Source organism: Melospiza melodia, chromosome 10, assembly GCF_035770615.1.
Source record: "Melospiza melodia melodia isolate bMelMel2 chromosome 10, bMelMel2.pri, whole genome shotgun sequence".
NCBI classification, from domain to species: domain Eukaryota; kingdom Metazoa; phylum Chordata; class Aves; order Passeriformes; family Passerellidae; genus Melospiza; species Melospiza melodia.
Genome location: NC_086203.1, coordinates 25,571,430 through 25,596,453, shown reverse-complemented (window position 1 = coordinate 25,596,453; position 25,024 = coordinate 25,571,430). Strand labels below are relative to the sequence as shown.

At 43.3% G+C, this 25,024-nt stretch overlaps 1 protein-coding gene across 1 annotated transcript in view; it reads right to left on the bottom strand.

Annotated features, from left to right (window-relative positions):
• The window catches only part of SLC25A26 (solute carrier family 25 member 26), an 81,141-nt gene extending 68,731 nt beyond the window's left edge, over window positions 1-12,410 (bottom strand). Inside the window, exons 1-3 of the mRNA XM_063164979.1 lie at window positions 12,285-12,410; window positions 8,777-8,933; window positions 7,331-7,440 (exon numbers count right to left, since the gene is read on the bottom strand). Of these exons, the coding sequence (XP_063021049.1) occupies window positions 7,331-7,440; window positions 8,777-8,933; window positions 12,285-12,317 (300 nt within the window). The 5' untranslated portion in view covers window positions 12,318-12,410. The remainder of the gene's footprint in view (window positions 1-7,330; window positions 7,441-8,776; window positions 8,934-12,284) is intronic.
• Between the last annotated feature and the right edge of the window lie 12,614 nt (window positions 12,411-25,024).

Below are 25,024 nucleotides of genomic sequence, written 5' to 3'. Positions count from 1 at the left end.
CATGTACTGTCCACTGTCTTTAAATGCCAGCCCCAGGGAAAGGGTTCACCTTCAGCACACAGCCTCAGAATATGCTAAATCTTATTTTCTCCCCACACAGCACAGAGTGCCCTTCCTGCACAGTGAAATTCAGCCCTGTGTAAAGCTGCTGGGGTCATCAACAGGTGACTCCACTCCTAATTTAAACCCCATGGAGAGAACAAGTTTTGACTAATGGGCTCTGGATGGGAAAGTTTAGACAATGCCAAGCTCTTTGTCCAGTCTTTTCCTCTGACTGACACAACAAGGTCTTCATTAATTTAACTGCAGTTCCCCTGGATGCTGGCAGGAAACATTTCTTCAAAGAACAATCTCACCCAGCAAGATCCCTCAGATCTCAGCACCTCCCAGAGCTTAACAACATATTATTTCAGAGATGAGACCATTCACAGGGACCAAATGTCACAAGCATTTGGAAAACCGGAGTTTCTGCACAAACACTTTCAACTTCCTCCACGTTCCCACCTTAGATGTCTTCACCTGGAATCTGCAGAGCTGTTTTGCACATTTATTTCATCCTGTCATTTCCAAATCTGACAACTCTTTTATTCCTTCCCAGAGCTGCCTCCTTCCTGCTTCACAGCATCATCTGCAGCACCACACACTTGTTGCTCCACAATGGCCATCCTGGCTGAGCCTTTTCACCTCAGCTGCCTGAAACCCCAAGCTGGGATCATCCATCATTTCAGGAGCCCTCTCAGGGCTGCTGGGCTCCTGCCCCTCTCACATTTCCTTCCCCACACATGGCTCTTCAATTGCCCACATCCATTCCCAGCAATTCCTGCTGTGGGTTCCCTGCCTACCTTTCCTTTAGCCATGTCAGATACACCTCAGAAAACTTCTGTCCTCCAGCAGTGGGAATTTGTGCCAAGCTCTGTTCACAGCAAGGAGAAACACTTACTCCAGTTACATCAGCTGACGGGCAGAGAACAGGGAAAGTTTGTGAAGCTGACAAGGCCGACACTAAAAACTTCTTTGCAGAAGTACTTCTCACTGCAGATGTTTTTAAAGTTTCTGTGCTTTGCACAAATCAGTTGATCTTTTAACATTTAAGCAATGTAGAGTTTTGTTTCCTTTTAAAAACTAGATCTAAAGCTTACCAAAAGTAGCCTGATGTTACACACCTCTTGTTCTCCAGCACAAACTGTGTCCCAGAGATTTTGAAGTTCCTCAGTACAATCACAAGCAGTTGGTTTAAACTCCAGCAGCAAAATCAAGCAGCTGAATAACTTGAAAAAAAAAATTTCCTTAACCCGGTGGACGCTTGAGTCATAAATTACTACCACATTTAAAGACAGGAATCCTTAAAACCTAAGAAAAATAGACCCTTAAGTCAATGTACAGAACCATCTGCATGATCCAATCTATTCCAGCAACACTTTCACCATGAAAGTCTGTTAAATTTATTTTAAAATGCTTAAGAAACTCATTAAATCCAGCAGCCAAACCATTCTTTCAGCAGAAGTGGTGTGGTGCATCCCATCCAGCATAAAACTGTGTCCAAGCAGCCAAGTGGGGTCAGGCTGAGTTACAGGAGGACAGACAGTAATGAGATTCCAGGCAAGAGAACACAGGCAGGATTTTCTGAAAACACATTAAGTCTCCTGTTGAAAGAAGACTAGGATTTTGCAATTTGCTCACTCTCTTGGGGTTACATTGGCCCAGAATATGGAAATTTCAACTACATTCTATTTTATTAAGTATTTTTCCTTTAATTGATACCTTACTCTTTCCTTCAGCCCTCTCACTTAAAGAATTATGGGCTTGTCCACATATGGAGCTATTCAGACTTATTCCTGACAAACTCTGCATAGAACATTGGTTAAGGTAAGTTTATTCCAAAGTGTCTCAAACATTTCCAAAGCTGACTGGTACAGCAAGTCAGGAAATCCATCAGGAAATACTTTACACTTACAACTTTTTAATCCAAATTTGCTTTCCTCTGAAGAGACTCTGAGCTGCAAATACTTCTAAATCAACTGATAATCAGCCCTGTGATCAAAAGACATGAAACCATCAAGCTGTACTGCAGAGCAGCATGGTCTCTAAGCCCTGAACCGAGCAGGTTACACAGAGCAGTGTGGGGAGAGCAGCTGATGAAGAAGATGCACTATGTGCAGTTAGCATGGAGCACACAAGAGAAGATCAGCATGGGTGGCTGGCTGGGTATTTGACAGTTCTTAATTTGCTGTTTCAGCCTCTAATTGTATGATGAATTTGCTGGCAGCATTTGTGGATTCATGCTCCCATTCATCTTTATTTACAACCAATTCCCAACCGCTGCTCCGAGTTTCCATCCATCCTCTGCTCTTTCTCCACTACCTCTCAAAGGCAGCAGTCTCACCTTCCCAACCATCTCCTAACCACTGCTTCTGCACAAGGATTTGGCAAAAATCCTAAAGCATCTGCATTGCAGACCTGACCTCACAAAGATTCATCTATGAATATTTCAAACCCCACCACGATTAATTCAGAAGACCACCTACATTGCTGCACTGCTCATCTTGCCAGGGTTGGAGTATTCCCTTTCTCAAAGCCTGTGTGCAGCCAGACTTGCACAGCACAAAAGGCACAGTCACAGCTAAAATCACAGGCACTGATCAATGAAAATAGAAAAAAAAGTTTCAGTATTGTGGGAAAGGTCCCATCACACTTAGATTTCTGTCATTTGCACACTACTTATGAATGGTATGATCTGCCAGCACATGCCACACTACTTGAGAGGAGATAGGGTACAAAGCACAAAATGCAGAACAATTTTGTCCCTTTATTAGTTCAGCTTTTAGAAAAGGGATAGCTATAATATTCAAAGCCATCAGCCCAAAGTCTATAAATAAGTACTTTATCTCTTCTTTGCTGAACTAAAATCAGCTCTCCCTAAAGTGTCCAACTTTCCTGTTGAACTGAAAAGTCACATCCTCCAACACTGAAAATTTTAGAGTTCGAAATACCTAAAATCTTAACTTCATGTCTGATGTGAGTGGCTGTCTTGTCTCTGTTAGATTGGGCTCCTGCAAGCTGATCTTGCAGAGCTTACCATGCTATAAAGCCCTGGCCAATTATCCTGCTGGAGATTTTCATTCCATTACTCTGCGGATTTGTCTGACTCATGCTTCTGCCTTCTCCTCAGAACAGGCATTAATAACAACTTTCTTCTCTGACCTAGCCAGTTATTCTCCTGGAATCCACCCCAATACCCTTTTGGAGATTCCCACTCTTCCCTTAAACTGAAACTGGTTAAATGTTTCAAACAATGCTGCCAGGGTAGAGGGATGAAGTGGCTGATTCGTGGACAGAGATAGACAACAGCGTTGTCCATCACGTCTAAAATGCCTCTTTTTATGCAGAAATAAAACCCCACAAGCATAAAGTAAAACATACACTTTCCTCTTTTATTTTAATTAAAAACACACTCAAAAAGTCATTCTACAGAATCATGATTTGTTAAACTGTAAACTTGCTTGTATTTGAGCTTGCTTCTTCTAAGAAACAAGTTCATACTAGAAGAGAAGGGTAAATGAACTCCCCAGAAAGATAACTCCTGAATTATGAAGTTTTTCTATTTGATACATCCCAACAGCAGATTAAAAAATTCCAAAGTTATTAATATGAGGGGTCAGATGCTAATCACAGATGAACCACACACTTTGCTCTTATCACAGAAGTACCTCAAGTGGTAACACACTGGAATTCCAAGTGAGCTTGGAATTTCACCTTGAAATACCTGTCCTCACCTTGCCCTGTGGAGTCACATGATCTCCTATCCCCATTGAAGTGACAAATTTTTAAGCTTTTCAAATCTCCAGACCTTTAATCCTAACGTACTCTAGAAACTTGCACAAGGATAAAAGCAGCTCCATGACCTCAGCTGGTGAAGATCCAGAGCAGGGTCATTGCCACCAGCTGCCAAAAGATCAGGACATCTCCCTCCCATGCTGGTCCTCAGTCCTCCCCCTCACTTCCTCTCCGAAAGTCAGGGTGGTTTGCTGTCTTGCAAAGTAGGAAAAAAAAAGAAAGACAATGCTATCAAAAATAGCCAATCCAGAACAAAAGGTCAGAAAGATAAGACTGAACCCACAATTTACAGGCAACAACCCAAAACTTTCACTAATGTCTTGCAAAGCCCATATTGTAACCATAACAATATCTAAATATTAAATGGGAAAGGGCTGTTGTCAGCTCCCTTCCCTGGAATGCGAGCCAAGCAACTTTATTCTCACCTCCATGGAAAAAAGATGTAAAATTATCTGTGCTGAATCCAGCCAGTTTGGCATTCCTGAGGGAAACCTCATTGGTCAAACAGGGACAATCTTAAACTTGTCCCATAAAACCACATTTTCAGGAGCTTGATGGGAGAGGTTCAGAGGGGCAATTCTCTTCAGCAAAATTTCTTGTAATTAATACACTCACTCTATTAAACTGACATTAAAAAATCTGTACAGTTAACTCTGGGCCTGCAAGACACACCAGGTTACTACTGAAAATGGAGACTAGGAACTTAAAAATGCTGCTCCTTCTCAGAGTTACTTATACCACCTTAGAATATTAAAAGTAACATTTCAGAACATCTGGTTTTCCTTTCCACTCCGTATGATATCACGTTTTCCAAGCACATTTGGCAGCTCACTGTAAAGATACAGGCAGACTAAACACAGAGGGCAAAGCAGAGTCAAGATGAAAAATTCCAAATTCCTGGATGCAGTCAGTGTGGCTTCTATCTCCAGATTTCAGTTACACAAGTGGCATAATGAGGGCTTTTCCCCCACTGCCAGCTCATGTATCCTTCAGCCTTCTCCTTCCTTGATGAGATGATACACCATGTATCTGCCCTCTAGAGTTTTGGATGTGCCTTTGTAAGCAGTTTTTAATATATTAGGGGATATTCAGAGTCCCTATACAGTGAGATTCAGCTGTAGGAAAAAATAATTATGCTTAACATGGTGAGATTTTGTATGTACTTTTCTTTATCTCACTCTGGGAGATGAGATAAGCTTTCTATATTCCTCCTGCCTAAAAAGAAAAAAAAAAAAAAAATTGCTACAACCCCTGTCTTTTTATTGCTCAGCTTTGTCTCTCCCAGCCTGGAACTGGAAAAATGGACCAGGGGACTGTTTCTGCTGTAAATTTCCACAGCCTGTAAAAAATACAGAAAAGTGGCTGTTACAAAAACTCTAAGTTCCCATTTGACTGATTTCTCAAATATATTTTATCATATCTTGAAGCAACCTTTGTATCTCTCCCTCTTTACCTATTCTGTTATTTTTAACAGGTCACATTCAAAACACAGATTAGTCACCACAAACACATTTAAGATTTGCACATACTCACATTTTATTGGTGCACAAGAAGGTATCTGACTCATTCATACTCACCAGTGAAAGAGCAGCAAACCTAGAAATCCATCAACACTTTCTTGCTCTAAATTCTAATTTCCCTGTTTTGTAAAAAACCAATGTGGAAATGCAAAGACATGCCTTGAGAATCCTAACATTACAGTCTTTGGCTTAATTCTTCACACTGAAAAGCAATTTAAATCATGAAGTATAAAATGGAAGAAAAGTACATATTATCAAAAAAACTACTGACAAAATAATAGTCCCAGTGGTAATGCCCTGATTGAAACTTAATGACTAATCAATAAAACTGCAATTATAACTTTCACCCTGATGCAATTTGGACTAGTTTATATATTTCTATTGCTCAACTAAGACTTTACATAAAACATACATGAGAAGGTTTTGCTTTGTGCTAGTTTATTACTGATTTGTTGTAGCAAATCTCTAAGTATCTATCTATCTATCTATCTCAGTTATTTTAGAGCTTAGTCCTCTCCTCACACCCATCACTCCAAGAGAAGAAAAGCTATCAAAACCAGGAAAATTAGGTGGAAAATGGCTGTTAAACATTGTAGTTCCCACATGATAAAGTCACTTTGCCATTTCAGTGGCTACCATTACACATTTCTGTATAATGGTACATAGAGTAGTCAGAGCCAAGCACGTGGGACAGCCCTGAGCAGCTCATTTACCTGTGCTGCACCATCTCTGCCAGCCCCAACACAAAAACAGCAAGTGCCTGAGCTGTAAAGGGCACAGACCTTTACACAGGGAACAGGCTCTGTTGGAAGGAGTCATCTGTAGCCAACTGGGCTTTGGCTACTGCTGATTCCATTACTGGATTGTGATTTTCTCACAGGATCCTCACAGGCACAGAGAGTGTACCATGAATAACCTATTCCACAAAGAAGAGACTTTTTCTTCTGCTGGATTTTATTGCAAAGTGCTGGCATCACTGTCATTTTGCTTGATTCTGCAATAGCACTTGAGAAGCTCTAAACACCTCCTGGCTCTGCTGTTCCATGACACATCAGGCAAACAAGGAGTTTTAGGGCTGTGCATTGGTGGTAAAACACCTCCTGCTGATTTCTAACAGCTTTTAGAGAATCTTCATGGAAATAAGTTCTGTGCATTGCCTTAAGTTAGGAGTTACAACCTGACAGCACAGGCTCTAACCAAGCTCAGAAAGAATCCACCTGAGGCAGCAACACAAACAAATCCCACCCAGCCCTACCTCTATCACCTTCTATCTACCCTACCAGAGAGGTTATAGGTGCTGCACTCCTCTATCTTCATGTCCTTGGTATGTTAAATTAAGTTTCCTGGCTAAATCTCATTCAATCTAATCAGTAACATTTCCACAGAAGAATAAAAATTATTTGGGTGTCAAAGCTGATCCCACAGAGAGCACGGAGAGCTGAGCTGCTTCCCATGGAAATAGCCAGGTTGTGCTGCTGTAGTAGTGAGGCACCTGGTGTTCAGCTGAAATAAATGGCATCTCCACACTCCTGGTAACCACATACACCTAAGCTAAGCCCCCATGGGAAAGAAAATAAAAAATCAGTTAATAAAAGCGGTAAATAAAATAGTATGGAACCACAGACACAACAGATTCTTCTGCACCACGGCATCAGCTAAGTTTGAGTTGCAAAGGAGCCAGAAAAGCCTGTTTGTCTCCACACAGCCCATTTCCTTACCTCACACCTGCAGAGACCACCAGCTCCCCATTTTATCAGGACACATTATGCCAAAACCAGGAGAGCAGAGGTGGCCAGGGCTGGCAGGAGCAGCCTGGGGTGTTCAGAGCTCAGCACCCAGCCCCAGACACTGTGCCAACAGTGAGAAACCAGGCTGCTGTGAGAGCTGTCACAATATATGACACCAAACCTGAGTTCCCAAAACTGAATGGTTTCCTCCCCTCCCCTGGACACACAACAGATGAATTTCCTTCTTACCACTTCCCCAAGGGAGGCAGCCACCATGTGTGTTGCAGGGGACAAGTAAGATGAAGATCCATGGGGCAGCAGGGATTTCACATTCTCGTAGGTGATAAAAAAAGCAGCAGCTGAAATTCAAGAATACATGCAATCATTGCACTGCTCCTCCATCACAGGGCTGTAGTTAAAACCAGGATATTTTTACACCAAAACAGCACATTTGAAAAACTGGTATCTTCCATATCCATTGATAGAGTAGAGGGATCACCTCTTGGTTGAATTGAATGAATGGGTTTTTTTTTTGGACGGGGGGAAGAAGGGAAGAACAAACAAATCAGTTGATTATTGAAAAGATAGACAATCCCAAAAAACATAAATTGATACAATTCTGTTATCCTGCAATGTACAAAACTGTTTCAGTAGCAGTTTATTAGTAACTTCTTCCTAGCTATTGTCAGCTAAATATTTTGAATTTAGCTCCATAAAATTTTTTCCAAGCTTCTGAAGGATTTGTAAAAGTTCTGTGCAATGAACAAGAAATGAACAAAACTAAACTGAGCACAGCAACTTGAGCTGTTTATTCACTGCAACAGTCAACTACAAAGGCACTTGCACCTTAAGGGTTATTCCTTTTCCTAAAGATAATTTCAGTTCTCAGTCATACGTTGGAAAGATAAAACTACAGTGCAGATTTTGGAGATGTAAATACTGAAAAAATGACATGTCTTGAGGGGGAACAGATTTTAATTGCAGAGAAGGGCCATGTGAATTGCCTTCTACTAATCAAAAGATGCTTATCACCTCAAAAGGAGATAACAGAGCAGCCAAGATAAAGAACTGAATTTTTTTATATCACCTTATGAAGGACATCAAACATCTGAAGGTGTCAGTGGATTTGTCAGCAAAGTTCTCCTAACATTTACAGCACAGATTGCTGTTTTTTAATCCCTCTCTACAAAGACAAAATGGACAAAGGCATGAAGAATTTCAGATGCTTTTTCTCTGCAGGGACTAAAAGTATCTACCTTTGTAAAACCTTAGATTCAAAAGTCTTCCTGATGTCTTTACAATATAAGTGTTGCTGTTTTGGGGAGATGGGCAGAGCATCCCCAGGGCAATTAACTCAAACACCTGCAGTGCTCAAGCACTTTGAAATTCCATTCATTTCCAGTGCCAAGAAAGAGTGTGGGTCACGACAAAAATGTCCAGGACAAGCAAGACACAAGCTCCCCTCAGAATCCAGAAATGCTTTAGTGTGCTCCTGTATGTAAGGACAGGCTTATATCCAGAAATTGCAAACCTGCAGCAGCCTTCACTCCAGTCTTGTTCAAATTTGCCCAATGCTGGAATTCTAGAAACTGCTCTTCAAAGGCACCCACAGGAGAGGAAGCCTCAGACATGAATGTCCTATGTGACACAAATTACTACTTAAAGAAGGCAAAGCACAATCCAAAGAGAATTTACCATTTGGAAAGGATCCTATTGCAGTGGAAGGAACACCAGCATAGATGCCACGAAAGCCACCAGCTTTCCTAAATCCTTGAGGACTCTGAAGTCTTGTTTTTACAGTATCCAGGGGGAAAAGGATCAAGTCAACACACACACCAGCAACTCCACCAGCCTACAAGACAAAACCATGGAAAAAAGTGAATTAATATTCTCATATAAGTGGTGCTTATGTGGGTAACTGAGGCATGTGTAACTCAAACACTGCTGACTGTAACCTTCCTGAGGTCAGTTTATAAGCTGATAGTCTTTCACAAGACTCAACAGCTTCCACAGCTGTAACAAGGAGGGTTCAACAAAAGAAAGTAACAGATATTACAACTTTTAAACCATTTTAAGGTATTTTTAAAACAATCTCAGTGTTTTGAATAGTGCAAGCAAAGAATTGCAACACTTCCCCATCCACAGAAGAGCCAGACAGTGGATGTCACTTTTGAAGAGACAGCACAGAATGACCAAACTCTACAGCATTTGAGTGATAAAATCAGGTAAAGACTGAAGCAATCCTACTCCCCACCTTAGGCATCCCTAGAAAGCACATTCACATTTTTCCAGCAAATGTTTTCATTTAAAGTGTTCACACTCTCTCATTGCCTTGTTGAACAAAGCCCAAAGTAAGCCATCTTTTTTCATTTCTTTTTTGATAAAAGCCTATAGAAAGAAAAAAATGGTAAATCATTGAAAGGTTTAGATTGGAAGGGACCTTAAATATCTAATTCCAGCCCCCTGCCATGGGCAGGGACACCTTCCACTATCCCAGGTTGTCCCAAGCCCTATCTAACCTGTCCTTGGACACTTCTAGGGATGGGGCAGCCACAGCTTCTCTGGGCACCCTGTGCCAGGGCCTCTTCACCCTCAGAGTCAATAATTTTTCTCTAAAATCTAATCTAAACCTACTCTCTGTCAGTTTGAAGACATCCCTCCTTGTCCTGTCACCACGTACTCTCTCCAACTTTCTTGCAGACTCCCTCAAGGTACTGGAAATCACATTATATAAAAGGAGTTTTCAAAGTCATAAAGGGGAAGAGTTTTATCCAAAGAACTCATAAAATAAAAGCCTAAAAAATTGATTCAACTAGGGCTCACTCTATTCCCATCACTTGTGTTCCTAGATGAGTGGGATTTTGGGGGTTTTAAATTACCCCATGACATGGCTGATTGTAGAAAATAATTATTTCACAAAAACATGAGGAAAAGGCTGAAATAAACAGAAAAACTGATTCAAAATAAAACACCATCAATAGTTAACATCAATCCATTATGAGACATTATTTAGCTGCAGTGCTATTCAGAAAATACAGTTTGAAGGCTACCTCATATAGATCCCAAAAAACAGCTGCAGAGATTTTTAACTCTGAAAACAAATCACATGTGTGTTACACCAATGATTTTTTTTCAGGGTAACAGAGGATTCAGAGAGGTGTTCACTATCTAGCACTAAAGGTTTAATCAATAAGTTAATTACTCTTTTAATCTAGTTGGCTATTTTGAATGCATTGATTCTTCTTCACTATTTTTCATCAAAATCCTTATCTGCTCAAAATAGCATTGATCAGACTTAATCAGATTTAATCTGGCCATCTGTTAAAACATGAATCAAAAGTTACTAATTGCTTCTTTAAGTTCTCAAAGTTCTGTATCTTAAATGTCATTTAAATTCCTGAGGTAGCTGACAGAGCACCTGCCAGGGGGTGACAATAGCTGTGTGTTTGCAAAAACTGCAGAAAAGAGAAATAGCTTTTGGTTCATCAGGCACCCGCAGCACATCTCCTCCCCCAGCTGTCAGCAACAGCAGGGTTAGCAAAAGAACCTTCACCAGGAGATGGAGCAGGATCAGAGCTCACAGGGCTCTGCAGCTTCCTCACAAGGGTAATGGAGGGGCAGCTCCAAGCTCTGCTCTTGATCAGGCACAGGACCCAGGGAGCAGCTGAGCAGCTGGAGCTGTGCCAGAGGAGTTTGGAATCAGGGAAAGGTTCTACCCCAGAGGGTAATGGCACTGCCCAGGCTCCCCAGGGAATAGGCACAGCCCCGAGGCTGCCAGAGCTCCAGGAGGGTTTGGACAATGCTCCTGGGCACAGGAGTGTCTGTGGTTCTTTTTTCCAGAAGCTGGGATGGATGATCCTTGTGGGTCCCTTCCAACTCAGGAGATGCAATGACCCCATAAACTCCACCACAATGATCAAGCAAAACCAGGACCTAATTCCAGCTCATGGAGGCACCACCTCATTGCTCACACCCACCTGCCTCAGAGCATGGGGGCAGGCAGCTGAGCTCTCCTCTGCTGCAGCTTTCCCCAAGGCACCACATCCCTGATTTTCCACACAGAACCCACTGGGTGTTTTCAATGGAGCTGTGGTGACTGGGCTTCACCCCCTTGCTGAGCCCACACATGGAAAAGCAGTTTTTAGGGAGGGCAGTGCTTCACAGAGTCCACAGGGACTCCCTGTGGCTCTGGAGTGCTGCTGAAGCCACAAACTGTGGCCATCCCTCAGCACAGCTCAGCTCAGCACCTTGGCAATGCTCAGGCAGGACATCTGCAAAACGTGGAACGTGTAAAATTTTTCCTAAGTAAGGATGTTCCTTGATGTCAGGGCCTTGTAACTTTCCAGCCTGATCAACAACAAAGGAGTTAGTAACTGTTGAAACAGACTAACCAACAGGCTCCATGTGATGTCCTGTGTTAGAAAGCCAAAATACTTGTCAGTAGCATTGCTAATTTCAGGGCTGCATGTTTCAATAATGTCAGACCTACAGGGATTTTAACAAATGCAGGGCAGAAGGATGTACCACTGATGGAGACAAAGGATGCAGAATTTATGGGCCACAAGGACATTTGGCAGAACCCCAAAGAAAAGGAAGAAATTAATAAAAGACAGCTCCTCAACTGAGCAGAATCAGCTCCCACTGAGCAAAAGGGAATTCCAGCAGGGGCACATCACAGGAAACCCACTGACCTAGAGGTAGAGAAAGACTGAGCCTGTGGATTAATTACCATGGCAAGCCAGAGACTCATTAACCAACGCAAGATACAATACTAATTAATAAGAGAACCTGTGAAAATTGTAGCCAATGAACATTAATGCTTTTATTCGTTAAAGGACAGAAATACTGAAAAGTTTTGGTGGTGGCAATATACATTTTTATGTATTTGCCAAGCAGAGACCCTTTCTGCACAAAGAAAACATATACATACAAACACATATATATATATATACGATATATATGCAAATATATATATTATATGTCTAAAATATATGTATACATATTACATATATGTGTATGCATATGTACATATATATATATTATTTAAAAACATGTGTGTATATTATATATAAGAATATATATCAATACATACACATATAATACAGACACATAATTTATATTCCCTAAAAATACCCCTACTCTGTTTGCGGACCGGGCTCCTGCACACCGGGTATAACAGCCTATTTCGGGCCCGCTCACTCACCGCCAAGGCCGCCCAGGACTCCCGCGGCTCCATGCAGGGCTGCCGGGTCGGGATCAGCGGGGCCCGTCCCGGCGCTCCGGGCCTACCCCGTGCGCACACATGGGCGCAGCCATATTGCCGTCCGGCCCGCGGTCACGTGGGCGCGGCTATCTCTGCGCCTGCGCGGGACTCGGCGCATGCGCACAGCGGGCAGCTCCCGGCAATTAGCGCCGAGTGTTAATTAATTAGTTGATTAGTTGTCGCTTAGCGACGGTTTGCTCCGCGATACCGGCACAGCCGCTTTCGGCTCTCCCTGGAGCCCCTGAGGCGCTGGTGCGTGCGCCAGAGGTGCATGGGGTCTGTTTGGAAAGCAAACAGTTTACCCATGTGCCCTGGAAAAAAAATTAAATCCTGAAGGAAAAGAGTCCTGAAATTGACTTTTTCCTCAATTGCTGAGGAAATTGGTGTCTTCAAGCTGAGTTTTCTGTCTCCAGGATGTATTTTCTGCCCTTTTGTGAACGTAACTGTGACGTCAGATAACGTCTGCAATAAAACTTTGTGTTTCCAGCGTTGCCTAAGGTCATATTACCCAAATCAATGTGCATTAGGCAGGGGGACAATATATATTACACAGGCGGGTTCGTGTAAATTTTATCATATAATAGATGTAGCATTTTACCCCTTGGGGTGCTCTATTTCTGGCAACTGCCACCTTGCACTCAGTGTGAAATAAACAATGTTTCCTTTAGAAATTAAAGTGTTTCTGTGTTTAGAGAGCTGCTAAAATCGGCAGCAGGGTCTGTAGCAGAGAGGTGGTTTGCACCTCTCTGCTTCAGGTAGCCAAGATTTTGTTTAAAGATTATATTAGAAGTTTTGACTGATTTCCAGGCTCACCCTGAATCCTGCATGTCTTGTGCTTTTTGCTTGTGGGTTCAGGGTTTTGTAGTGATCCAAATTAGTTCAGGTCCTGCAGAGAACTCTGTGAAAAGGATTGGGTTCTGCATGTGCTTCCAAGACACTTGTAATATTAAGGGAAAACTTGCTACAAGAAAGAGAATATACAGGGATGACAAGCAATTACTCTCACAGAATATAACCGAGGTGTTTATTCCTATGGGTTTCTCTGGAGCTGCATTGAAGACAATATTTAATGTTTGGACTCAAATGTTTATTATTCCTTATCAGTAAAACAGTCTCACAACCATGAGTTTGGCAGCTTTTCATTAGCAAGGCACAAAATGTATCTCTTGTTACAAGGGCTTTTAAGACTAAACTATCCAATTAAGAACTGACACTTGAATTATTTTCCCTTTTAACCCAATAACTGATCCCACAGAGCCCACAGTGGGGACTTTTCTGCCCAATTATGAAATGCCACCCAAACCCATGAAGGAGAAGGAAGATGAAGTAAAGAAGAACAACCTGCCTCCACCCTAAAACCTCCATCTCGCTTCATATTTATTTCTATATTCTAAAATCCCAAACTCCAAGTTTTCCACCCTGTGATATTACACTCTTCTAACCAACTACACACCCCTAATTCCAGCACTATCAATCAATTTCGGAGGCCTTCTTCACAGAAGATGCTCAGATCAAATGCAGTGCTGTCTTGTGGGTCTGTGCCTTTCAGCACAGAAAGTTTAAAATTCTCAGCATCCAGGATTCCATGAATTCCCGTGCAGAGAAGTGGATCAGCTGTTTCACTAGGAAAGGTCAGATTTTTATGTGTGTCTTCCTATGACACCCATGGCTGAAGCTCTTTGAGAGCAGCTGTCTAGAAAGCTGCTGTTCATTTCTGAGCATCTAAATGATATCTATCTATCTATCTATCTATCTATCTATCTATCTATCTATCTATCTATCTATCTATCTATCTATGGATATGTATGGATATATTAATATATATTATATTAACATGATATATTCATATATATGAAAATATATATATATATATATATATCAATATTATTGTACATGTGGTTATACCACCACATGTACAAATGGCCACTGCTGCCAGGATTTTATAATTCATGGCTGTGCTATCAGAAAGTGATGGTTTTGGGCCATCCATGTGAAGATGGGAAAGGCTGCCAGGGGTTTGGCTCTCCCCATGGTTACACACAACTGGAGGGAGCACCACAGGGTGGTGGTCACCCTGGCTGTCCCACTGGGAACTGGTGGCAGTCATCCTGGTTGTCAAACTTGGAACAGGAATGGTGGCAGCAGCTTCACAGCAGAGCAACACAGGGGAAAGGCCGAGCAATCAGCAGGGAAATTCACCCCAAAATAACAAGCTGGCCTTCAGTAAAAGGACACACTCATTTTTGAGATGGAGGTGACTCAATTCTTCTGCAGCTCCAAAGAATTCCTTTTTTCTAAGGAAAACAGTGCAGGAGAACAATGTGGATACTTGCAGTGCTTTCAAGGAAGTAGATTTTTTTTTTCCCTTACAGAAAATAAATTGGAACAGCTTCCATGAAGAAGAGGCATTGGCTACAGAAGAAAGTGGAAGCTTTTGTGGAGATTTAAAAATAACCAAAAGTAAGGAGTGCACTGGCAAAGTTCTGTTTTCTCAGCACTGCTGGAAAACTCAGAGACTGAGGAAGGGAAAGGCTATGAAAGCGGATTGGGAGACAATGTGGTAAACTTCAGATTTGTCAGATTTTGTTTTGGAAGCCAGTGCTTGATGACAGGTGACCTCATGATGGGAATTGGATTGCAGACTTTGCCAGCTCTTTACCCAAACATCTAAAATCTTTCAAAACATTTTTTTCCCAGCAGACCACTTTAATCCAATAAATTATACTACCATGTACTGTGTCCCAATTCAGTCTGGTGCTTAGAGCTGCCCATAACTGAATATTCATGAATTCCAGGCAAACTTCATGTTTTGCTGTGCTCTTGCTGTACCTGGCAAATTAATTTACTGCACAAATACAGCACACTCAACTCCTCCCAGTGCATTAACCTTGGCAGCTTTACCTTTTAAAAGGCATTTACTTAACTTTTTTTCAGTTGATAAAGCAATGTTGGTGGTGTTACCTGATTCCAGACCTCTCTAATTACACTATTGCCAGCATATCCTCTGCTGCTGGAGAGGGTTTTTGTACTGGGAAAGATGATTTTATTTTTCTGAATAAAAATAAGCTCCCCAGTATGCCCAAATACACAGCAGTAAAACACTTGTTTTGGTGAAGATATTTTGGCACTTAAAATTAGAGGATTTTTATTTTATTTTACTGTGGGTGACTCTCCAGTGAGTTGTGAGTCACAAAAATGTCAATATTACAGCTAAAAGAGTCTTTATCAGACAGATGTTGAGACAAAAATACACTTTTTTCTGTACTGGCTATTTGTATTGATAAACGCAAATTTAATTACTCTCTATTGGTTTCACTTGGCCTGTAACCTGTCCCTTATGTCATTTCTGCAGGAAATTCATTATTAATTATTTCCATTTTTTAATTTCCAAAGAATATCAGTTGACTTTTACAGCCTCTTCAGTGCTCCCCAAGTCTTCATATCACACCGGCAGCCGCCCCAGCCCAGGTTACGGGCTCCCAGCGGCTGCACGCCGCGCTCCAGCCTCCCGCCGCTCCCCCTCCCTCCCGGGCTTATCTCCCGCTGACGAGCCCGCCCCGCCGCCGCCCGTGGCCGCTTTCCCGCTCCTGCCGCCGCCGCCCGCCACCGCGGCCGGCCGCGGGCCGAGCCGTGCCTCCCCCCGCAGCCTCCCGCTTCCGAGCTGCCGGATGGCGCGGCTCCGCCGCCTCCTGCATGCGCGGCCGGCCCGTCGTTCGCAGCCGCAGCCGCAGCCTCATCTCCCGCGTCCGCAGCTCCGCGGCCGCCCGCGCTGACCGAGTGATGGAAGCCACGCATGCGCAGTTGCTACAACCCACGCACCACCAGCGATATCACTCCGCGCCCCCTCATCCAACTGCAGCACTGCTTCCGGGATCAGCCGCACGCATGCGCAGTTCTATCTCAACGGCCCCGCCGCGGCCCCCCACTGCTTTCGCCGCAGCTTTGGGGCAGCCCGGTCCCGGTTCCGAGGCGCTGCATGCCGCTGTCCGGCCACAGCCGGCATCCCCGTGCCCGGGCACGCCGCTTCCGCCTCCACCGGGTCCACAAACGGCAGCACAGCAGGCTGGCCCTGCAGCGCCTTGCATGTATCCTTCCGCGTCTCTGCCTCTGCCGGACCTTGAGAAGCCGAGCACGGCCGCATCACTGAGAGATGCCTCCGCAGCGCGCAGCCCTGCACAACCGATGTCCCATGTGCCGCCGCTGCCACGTCCTGCACCCTCGCCCCTGCTTCCCTGCCTCTGCCTCCGCCACCGCATCCCGCAGCCGACCCGAGCAGCCTCGGATCACCCCCGCATCTCCTGCAACACCCAGCCGCGTTTTCTCCTTCCACACTCCCGGGACTACTTTGTGTCACGATTCGTCCGCGCAGCCACATCCAGGCTCACAAACCGTGCAGCGGGAGGGGGGGGGAGTGGAACATGACAGCTGCTTTAATAAATACAGGACAGACAGAGAATTATTTTGCCCCTGCAAATGCCAACCCTTTGATCCCAACACAAAATAATTCCGAAAAAGAACTGTTCCCAAACAGCTCCAAAGTCCCCCCAGTGTTTGGGACTGATTTCTCAACCCAAAATGATACACTAAACCCTGAAAATCCACCAGCATCAATCCAAAAATTAGAACATTCACAAAAATATTTTTATAATTTTCAACTAACAGACTTGCAAAGAAGAAAGTCTAAATCCTTTAGCTATGCTTGTGCTATTCAGCCAGCAAGCTGGTGGTCCCAGGACATGGGTGGCTATCCCACCTCATGAGATAAAAAAATTGTGAAAAGCAATAAGGGACAGTGGTATCTGCTCCATATATTTTAAGCAACTGCTGAAAAGTACCCTGGAAGGACATACACTCACATCAAATGACTGTAAAAATCTTGCTAGTATAATTCTCACAGACAGACTCACAATATATGCTATGGGAACTCAAATAGAAAAAACTTACAGCACATCTGAACTCCCATTTTGCCCATCATTTACCCCAAAATACACAGACAGCAAGGGAGATGGCCAGATGGGCAAATCAAAAGGAAGTCTTACTCAGCTTTCTAAGTGATTTCTCACTGAATTCAGTGGACTTGGTGAAAGGAGGCAGCAAAAACCAGAAAGCAGGAGGGAGGCAAGATCAACAGCCACTGTCCCCAGAGCTGGAGGACTTTTCATCTCCAGCTCTAAAGGTCCTGAAGAACATGCAGGCTGAATTTGAGTCTGATGCTGCAGCTTATTTCTCAGCCATGCTTATCTCTAGCTTAGACACTGTATATTGCAATGGCATTACTCATTGTTACAAAGGGTGGTTTTCCCTCCAAGTACAGAGTAATGATTATTTGAATATTAGACAGCAGCATCATTCCCTCATTACTGTTTATAAAAGCAGCTGGAGAGAGACATGGATTCTGCAGTGTGGCTGACAGAATGGGCTGTAAACCTTCAGAGGGAAGGGAATCTTTCACTGTTTAGGGTGTCAGAGTCCAGATCTTAATTCTTCCTGGGCCTTAGCAGGGAGACCTAAGACCTGGATCACATGTCTTTTGATATGAGCCTTAAGACTTAAAAAACTCCTTTTTGCACATTGCTCATTGGGTGTTCCCCCAGGGATGTTCCAACCAGGAATGAGCTGCCAGAAAAAGTTAAGGAATGAGTGCACAGGAAAAGCAATAAACCCTCCTGGCCAGGGGTATTGTCCCTGCCTCTTCCCAAAGCTCTGCCTGCTCTCCTGGAATGGAAAATGACATTTTTCACCCCCATCCCAAAGGCTTTTACATTCTGTGTTTGTGTCCCACTGGCTCTCCCCCTTTCTACAAAAGGCATTCAATTAATCAGTGATTCCAAAAGCTGCAGAGAGGATTTTGGCACAGAGTCCTCACACAAGCCTCACCCAGCAGGAAACCACACTTGGAATTACTGGAAATGTGATTCTAGAGGAGGAAGAAGGGGTGAATGTTGGACAGCACTGCAGTGTGTGCAGAACCAGAAAATTCAGGCAGGCTCCAATTCCAAGATTTCCTTGGCTGCAGGCACGTCTCTTGGGATGAGTTTTGGATGAGGAGTTTTGGAGTTATGGATGCTGGGAGTGTGATGGTGCCTCACATCCAGCTCAGCTGCTCTCCATCAGGGTGTTTGCAGGTGGGAAGCACTGTGCAGACCTGGGCTGTAATATCTGCCCACAGCAAGCACAGGGACTACCATTAAAGTGCCATTGCCAGCTCCAGGAAATTCATTACAGCTCTCCTATAACACTGATTTTTATTTTTTTTTTTCTGAGGTGCCTCAGTCTCCAGAGACAGGTGATGTTAGAGCAGTCTTCATTTCATTTAGTCTTCATTTTCATTTTGAGTGAAAAGCTCAATGCTCTACAGGCAAAAATATAAAGAACCCAAGCGTGTTGCATTTCTCAACCTCCTTAGATTTTTAAGGCAGCCCTTGGTTTTTTGTCTCTAAGTTACAATTTTAATGGTAGTCTGGTGGGTTATCAGTACTTTGCTTTAGTTTGGGCTGTATTGTGCTTATTAAGGAACATTTGTTTGTTTCATATCAGGAATGGTCAAACAAGGGGTCTCCTTTGGCATTCCTACCACACCTGTCCCCAGTGTGGATGTCTGAGCACCTGAAGTCTAAGGCAGGCTGGTTTGCTGTCCTGGGAATTAATTCCTGGAAATTCCCATGGCACAGGGGTTAGAAGTAGGTATTTAAGGTCTCTTCCAACCCAAATCACTCTGTGATTCTACAAAAGCTTTGATCCTGGTTTCTGGAAGAAGCAGGGGCCACAGTTCCATGTTCCAGCTGTAATACAGGGATGGCTGGACTGTGAGCAGTTATTACAGTAACACCCATCAGAGCACCTGGCTCTCTGAAAGAGCCCTGCTATTTACACAGAAATAAAAAGAACCTGAAATCTACCATTTCCAGATGGTTTTCTCTTGAGTGGCTAAATAAACTCAAAAGCTGAAAGTTCCTCACTTTCCAGGTCTGTGTCTGTCATTAAATAAACACATTGGAGCCATAATGTGGGAAAAAATCAGACATCTGCAGTAAATGAAGCGGGCTTTTGGACTCACTGCTATCCCCCAGAACCCAGCCATGGCAGCACTTAAAACAAGACCTTTTTACTCCCACGTGCCCAGGAGGTTTCTTGATGTAAAGGTTCTTGGGGTCACAGCAAGCATTCTTTCTTTGCTCAGTGCAGAGCTTTCAGATACACTCTGTGGCACTGACTCCTTTATTTATCACCTTCTGTCAGGAGAACTGCTGCTGCATCAGACAGGTCACAACCTTCTGTTCTTCCAAGCCACTGTCCTGTCTTAAATGAACAAGTTGTGCTTAATGCCATAGGCCAGACATCAATCTTTGTGCCAAGTCCTTCAGTGCAGTCCCCCTGGGCTTGAAAAGTAAATTGAGTGAAGAAGGAGATCTGGCTTCTCACATCCTTTCTTCCCTGCAAGAAAATGCTGTGGGTGCTTTCCAGCATTGCTCCACTGTGAGGGAAGGAGATCCCCAGCAGAACCTTGCCCAGGTAGTGCCTGACTGCTCCTGAACTGCAGGTATTGATGTTAAACTCTATTTTCAGCTTCTCCCAGGCCTGAGTCCAGCTGGGGAGGCTGAGGAGCATCCATGGGGCTTGTCCCAGGCACTGCAGGGCAATACTCTGAAGCAGAGGAGAGAACAAACACTTGTGTTCATCCTGCTGCAAGTGTAAAAATTTTTTTTGCTCAGCCCCTTCTTTCATCTTTTTTTTTTGTTCCCTGTTCTTCTTTCTCTGCCCAACCTGGCTGCAGGTTGGTAAGAATGCTTTTAAAAATTATCATTATGCCTACACCACCTCAGCTGCTTCCCTCAGCCTTTGCAGCACATAAAAAACTTTGGTAAGAGATAAAAAGCCTTTTAATTGTGGTAGGGTAAGGAACATGCTGCATCTCTGGATGCACTGAGTGGGATATGAGCTGCCAGCAACACAGCAACCCTCTGCAGAAAAAGAGATTTTAGGGAGTGAGTATCAGCCACTCATGGCTCCTCTTTATCAGGGCTACTTAAACACTTATTTTGCATTGATTTCACATTAATCCTTCCACTGGTACAACAATGCACCTGCACAGAAATGCCTGAGTGTGTGGATCAGTGGATATGTAAGCATGTTATATTCTTTGTGTGGATTTCCTCCCCACTCTCTGGCTGCTGCTGGATATCTGACACCAGCAGCAGAAGATTTATTGATCTGGTCATCACATATTAAGGCTGCTGAAGAGCAGATGTTAAAAACAGACTTCTTGGAATCTATCAGCCCCTGGTGGTATTGGTCTCACACATGTTCCAGTTTATTTATTGAAGCAATTGCTCTTCTCCTTCTCTTCATTATCTTCCTTCTGGGCAATTCAGGCACACCAGAGTCAACCCCTTCCAGTCAGTCAATCCTTCTTGGATCATCGTTTTTGCTTTAGCTTGGGCAACACCCAACAACTTTTCCTTCCTGAGAAGGAAAAGCCCATCCCACTGTTCATAAAAGCAGATGGAAATTTATCAGCTGCAAAAATTTATCCTGGCATAAATACAGTGAAAATAAAGACTCGTGGATGCCCCTAATTTGATAATAAGCAGGTGCATAATGGGTCCAGAGAAGCCATCTGAAGCTTCTTTTTCTTGCCTTAACCCTCATGCAGACTACAGGCAAGGCTGGTTTAATCTGGATTTTAGGTGGTTTTTTGCCACTCTTATGCCACTAGCTCCCCCTCATGCTTACAGTAGCATTCCCTGCTCTTAAGTCTGGCAAGGTTTAGAAATTCTGCTGAAATAATAATTGCAGTAAATTTTTATGGAAACAGATGGGGGAAGCAGACAGCCATAAATTTAATAACTCCTTTGAGTACTTAGCAGCAGAAACACGAGTCCCCAAATTCATTAGGAAAAGAAGTGCTTAATGATGATATAGATTTTGCATAATGATAGAAAGCCTTAAAATGTACAACTTTTGAGTGCTCCTCATTTATTCTGCCTTATTGGCTGCCTGGACAATTGAAGATGAAAGGCCTGGGAAAGACAGAAAACACTCATTTAAACTACTGGGTAAAGTGAATAAAATAATGATGATCCAGTGGCAATGCAGTGACCTTTACACATGAACATGTCTTTCAGACCCTCTGCTGTTAGTCTTACAGCACAGCTGAGTTAATCTAATATTTCCATTTTAGCTCATAAGAGAAATGAAGGAAAATCTTAATTATGCCTGTAGTTGTGGTTATAATCCAACCCCCTGACACAGGAATGACTCACATCTGTTCTCAGCTCATTTTGTGGGCCAATGCAATGACTTAGTTGACTCAGGAAGCAGAGCTAAGAAAAAGTTTACTGCAGAATGGCCCTAAGCTCCTCAAATAATTGTGCATTTCCAAATTGTCCCAGAGAAGCCTCCCTGTTATTCCCATAGAGTGGCTGGAACCAGGAAACATGGTGTCTTCAGCCACTGCTTTGCTTCAGTCATTCTGGTGATTTAGGTTAATATTCTTTTTAAAAAAAGAGTATTAACAGACCTGGTGTCTTCCAGAGGTGTGGAGTTAGTGAAACTTGAGGTGGGTTGTCCCTCCTAGGAGAAGTGTGGATGCTAAAGAGCTGGGAACAGGAGTGGGCTGGGTGGGGATGACAGAGGAGGTCAGCAGTGGGGAGGAAAGTTGTCTAATTTCAGTCTTCTTCAGTCTTCCTTTTCCCTTTCCTGTTAAGTGCGAGTCAAACCCAAAGCAAAGCCCCTGCAGAGGTGTGAAACAGCAGCTCAGAAGATCAGGGAATGGGTCTTTGTCCACACCCAGCTCATCAATCAGGCTGTCCATACAGCACCATCAAACCCAAACTAAACAGCTTTACTGGTACAGGTGAGTGGCTTTTACAGCTCCTTTAACCCTTTCCAGAAGACTCCTTTTCCAGTGGCTCCAGCAGGCTGGGATGTCAGAGGGAGAGCCCTGAGCCCCTTGTTTTGTTTGCCATTGTGAGCACAGCCCTTTGGTGAGAGGCAGCTGAGAGGCCCTTCCCAGGACCAGCGGAAGGAGCCTGCTGACAACACGTTTTTATTTACCTTCCTGTGAGTTTCCAGGGCCCTTTTCCTTTTCCTTCTGTTTTGTAGAGAAAAATTTGCCAGTTCTTCTCCTCTCAGCAGGATTATCAGAGCTGGCTTCCCATGGGAAGTTTCCCATTGCTGGGATTTTCTGACAGTCCTGCCTGTGGTGCCATTGGGAGAGGTGTGGCCATTCCCAGCTGATAACTTCTCAAGCATTCTTATCTAAGGGAAACAAAAGGCTCTGGGAACAGGGGCTCTGGGCATGGGCAAGGAGCAGCACGTGTGAATTTGTGAATCTTACTAAAATATGCCCTGAGCAGAGCTGCTTTATCTGCATGGAAGGGGTTGGGAGATAAGAGGTGATTTTACTGACAGTGCTGTAATGGCCTGACCAGGCAGCCTGGGAGCAGCTCCCTGACACAGCATCACAATCCCTTGCAAATGTGCCAAATGTTGGGTTTTGTGTGGTCCTGACCACTGTTTCATTTGACAGTATCCTTCCTTCGTGCTTATTCAGACTGAGATTGTTTTCCAGAAAATTACATCATCTTCCAAGGTGTACATTTGGTTTATAAAGGGCCTTGACTTTTTCTGCAGCTGAGTTGATGCCTCAAGGCTTGTTTTAATGCTCTTCTGACAGTGTCTTGTGTTTGTCTGATTGGAAATATTCCAGGTAATTAAAAAAAAACTACACACCAACTGCTGCTTCAAAATCTATTGTGTGTATATTGATTTTGCATATTTTGGCTTTGGAGGAGGCTGTTTCAATTCTCCATCCCCCTTTCTGAATCTCCCATGTCAAGACTGGAACCCAAGCTCTATTGAAGCCTGCAAAGCCAGAGAGTGCCCTTAAGTGAAGCCTGTTTATTCCTTATTGCCTTTTATTCTTTACAGGAAACAATATGGGGAGGCTGTGCCAGAAATACAGATACTGTAATTATTATTTTTAATACAGATACTGTAATTATTATTTTTATTATTCCAGAGTATGCACAGGAACTTATTATTTTTAAGCCTGGTCATCCCTTTACCCTGCAGTGCCTTAATTTGGAAGTTCACACTTGAAAGGAGAGAGGATTGCATCCATGCTCATTGTCTGTCCTTGTCACAGGCGTGGGGCTGCACTGATGAGCTCTAATCGCACACGTGAGTCAGAGCAGGGAGAGGAGGCATTTCTCTGTGCACGGAATAATCAACTCTGAGTTAAATGCAGTGCTTGAAAGTGATTTGTATCCATCCTCACCCCCACCTCCTCAGTCTAATTAACTCCTCTAATGGAATTAATCAGCACACTAAATACGAGACTCACTAACGACTGAAAAAAACCACACCACTATCTATTCCAAAATACAATTACACTGACAAACTCAATTACATGCCTCAGTCACTTCTGAAATTACTCACCACTATTGGACTGTGCACAGTTTAAGTTTCATTGTTGAAAGAAATCATAAACACTTTCTAAATTGTACAATGTTTACAGAAATACACAGAAGCACAGCTTTTATTACCCATGTGGCAAAATTAATTTGACACATTGAAAGCAAATGAATAGAGCTGGAGGACTTTATTCAGGCAGTATTCTTCCCACTGATAGAATTTACACTGGGGGAACATCTAACACATTAACCTTATTAAACTCTGATGTAGGTAAACAGCATTTCAAAGGGAATGAGAAAGGACCCAAATCAAAATCCTTATTGCATTTGAATGAGAAACATCCAATTCTGCATTTCTGACTGTTCTTTTAGCTTTCAACCTCTTTCACTAAAGTTGGCTTTTGCTCTGGAAGCTTTTGCAGCAGAAGCAATCCACAATATGCAGTTTTGATTCTGGGTTTAGTCTTTTAAATCTGTGGTGAACTCTACAGCTGAAAATAAACTCCCATCAGATTTGCTTATATGAGTTTAGGTTAATTTGCAAGTCAAAAGAGGAAGATAAATGTTGCTTGTGTTTTTAATAACCCAAGTTTATCTAAGTTCATCTTGATTTGAAGATACAGAAAGTCTTCCTGAACTTTTTATTTGTCTGGTCATATGCAGCACCTGCTTTTCAATTTAGTTTATTTTCAAACTGTGATACCAGCCAAACAGGAAGGGATAGAGCTGCTCTTGCTTACAATCAGACACAAGCAGATAAAACTTTGAGCTCCAGGCTGACAAAGTCTGTGTTGAACTTGAAATACACTGACTGAAAGAAACAATCTCCTATCCTTAGCAAGAGCCCACATCCATGCAGAACCAGTACAAGAAACTGGCTTTGAGCCCAAAAATTACACTGGTGCTTGCCTAGAAGGAATTTCTCAGGTCAGTAGAGTAGGTCAAAATTCCTTTGAAAAAAAGAGAGTCCAGCACTTTGAAGGGTTCTTCAAGAAGGCAAAGAACATCTTGCTGGGCCTCACTTGGTGCTGAACCTGAGAGAGACACAGCTCCTGCTGAGGGAAGAGGGATCAGAAATTCCTATTTCAATCAAAACTTTGGAAGAGGTGAGCAGATGTGTTCAGAGCCCCAACACATGCTCCACAGGGATGCAGTGGCACTGGGATGGCCCTGGGAAGTTGTGTTTTTATGGATGGATCACACATGGTGTGCTCTGCCAATGTCCATCCCTGTGGGCTTCCCCATTCACCCCTTCCATCCCCT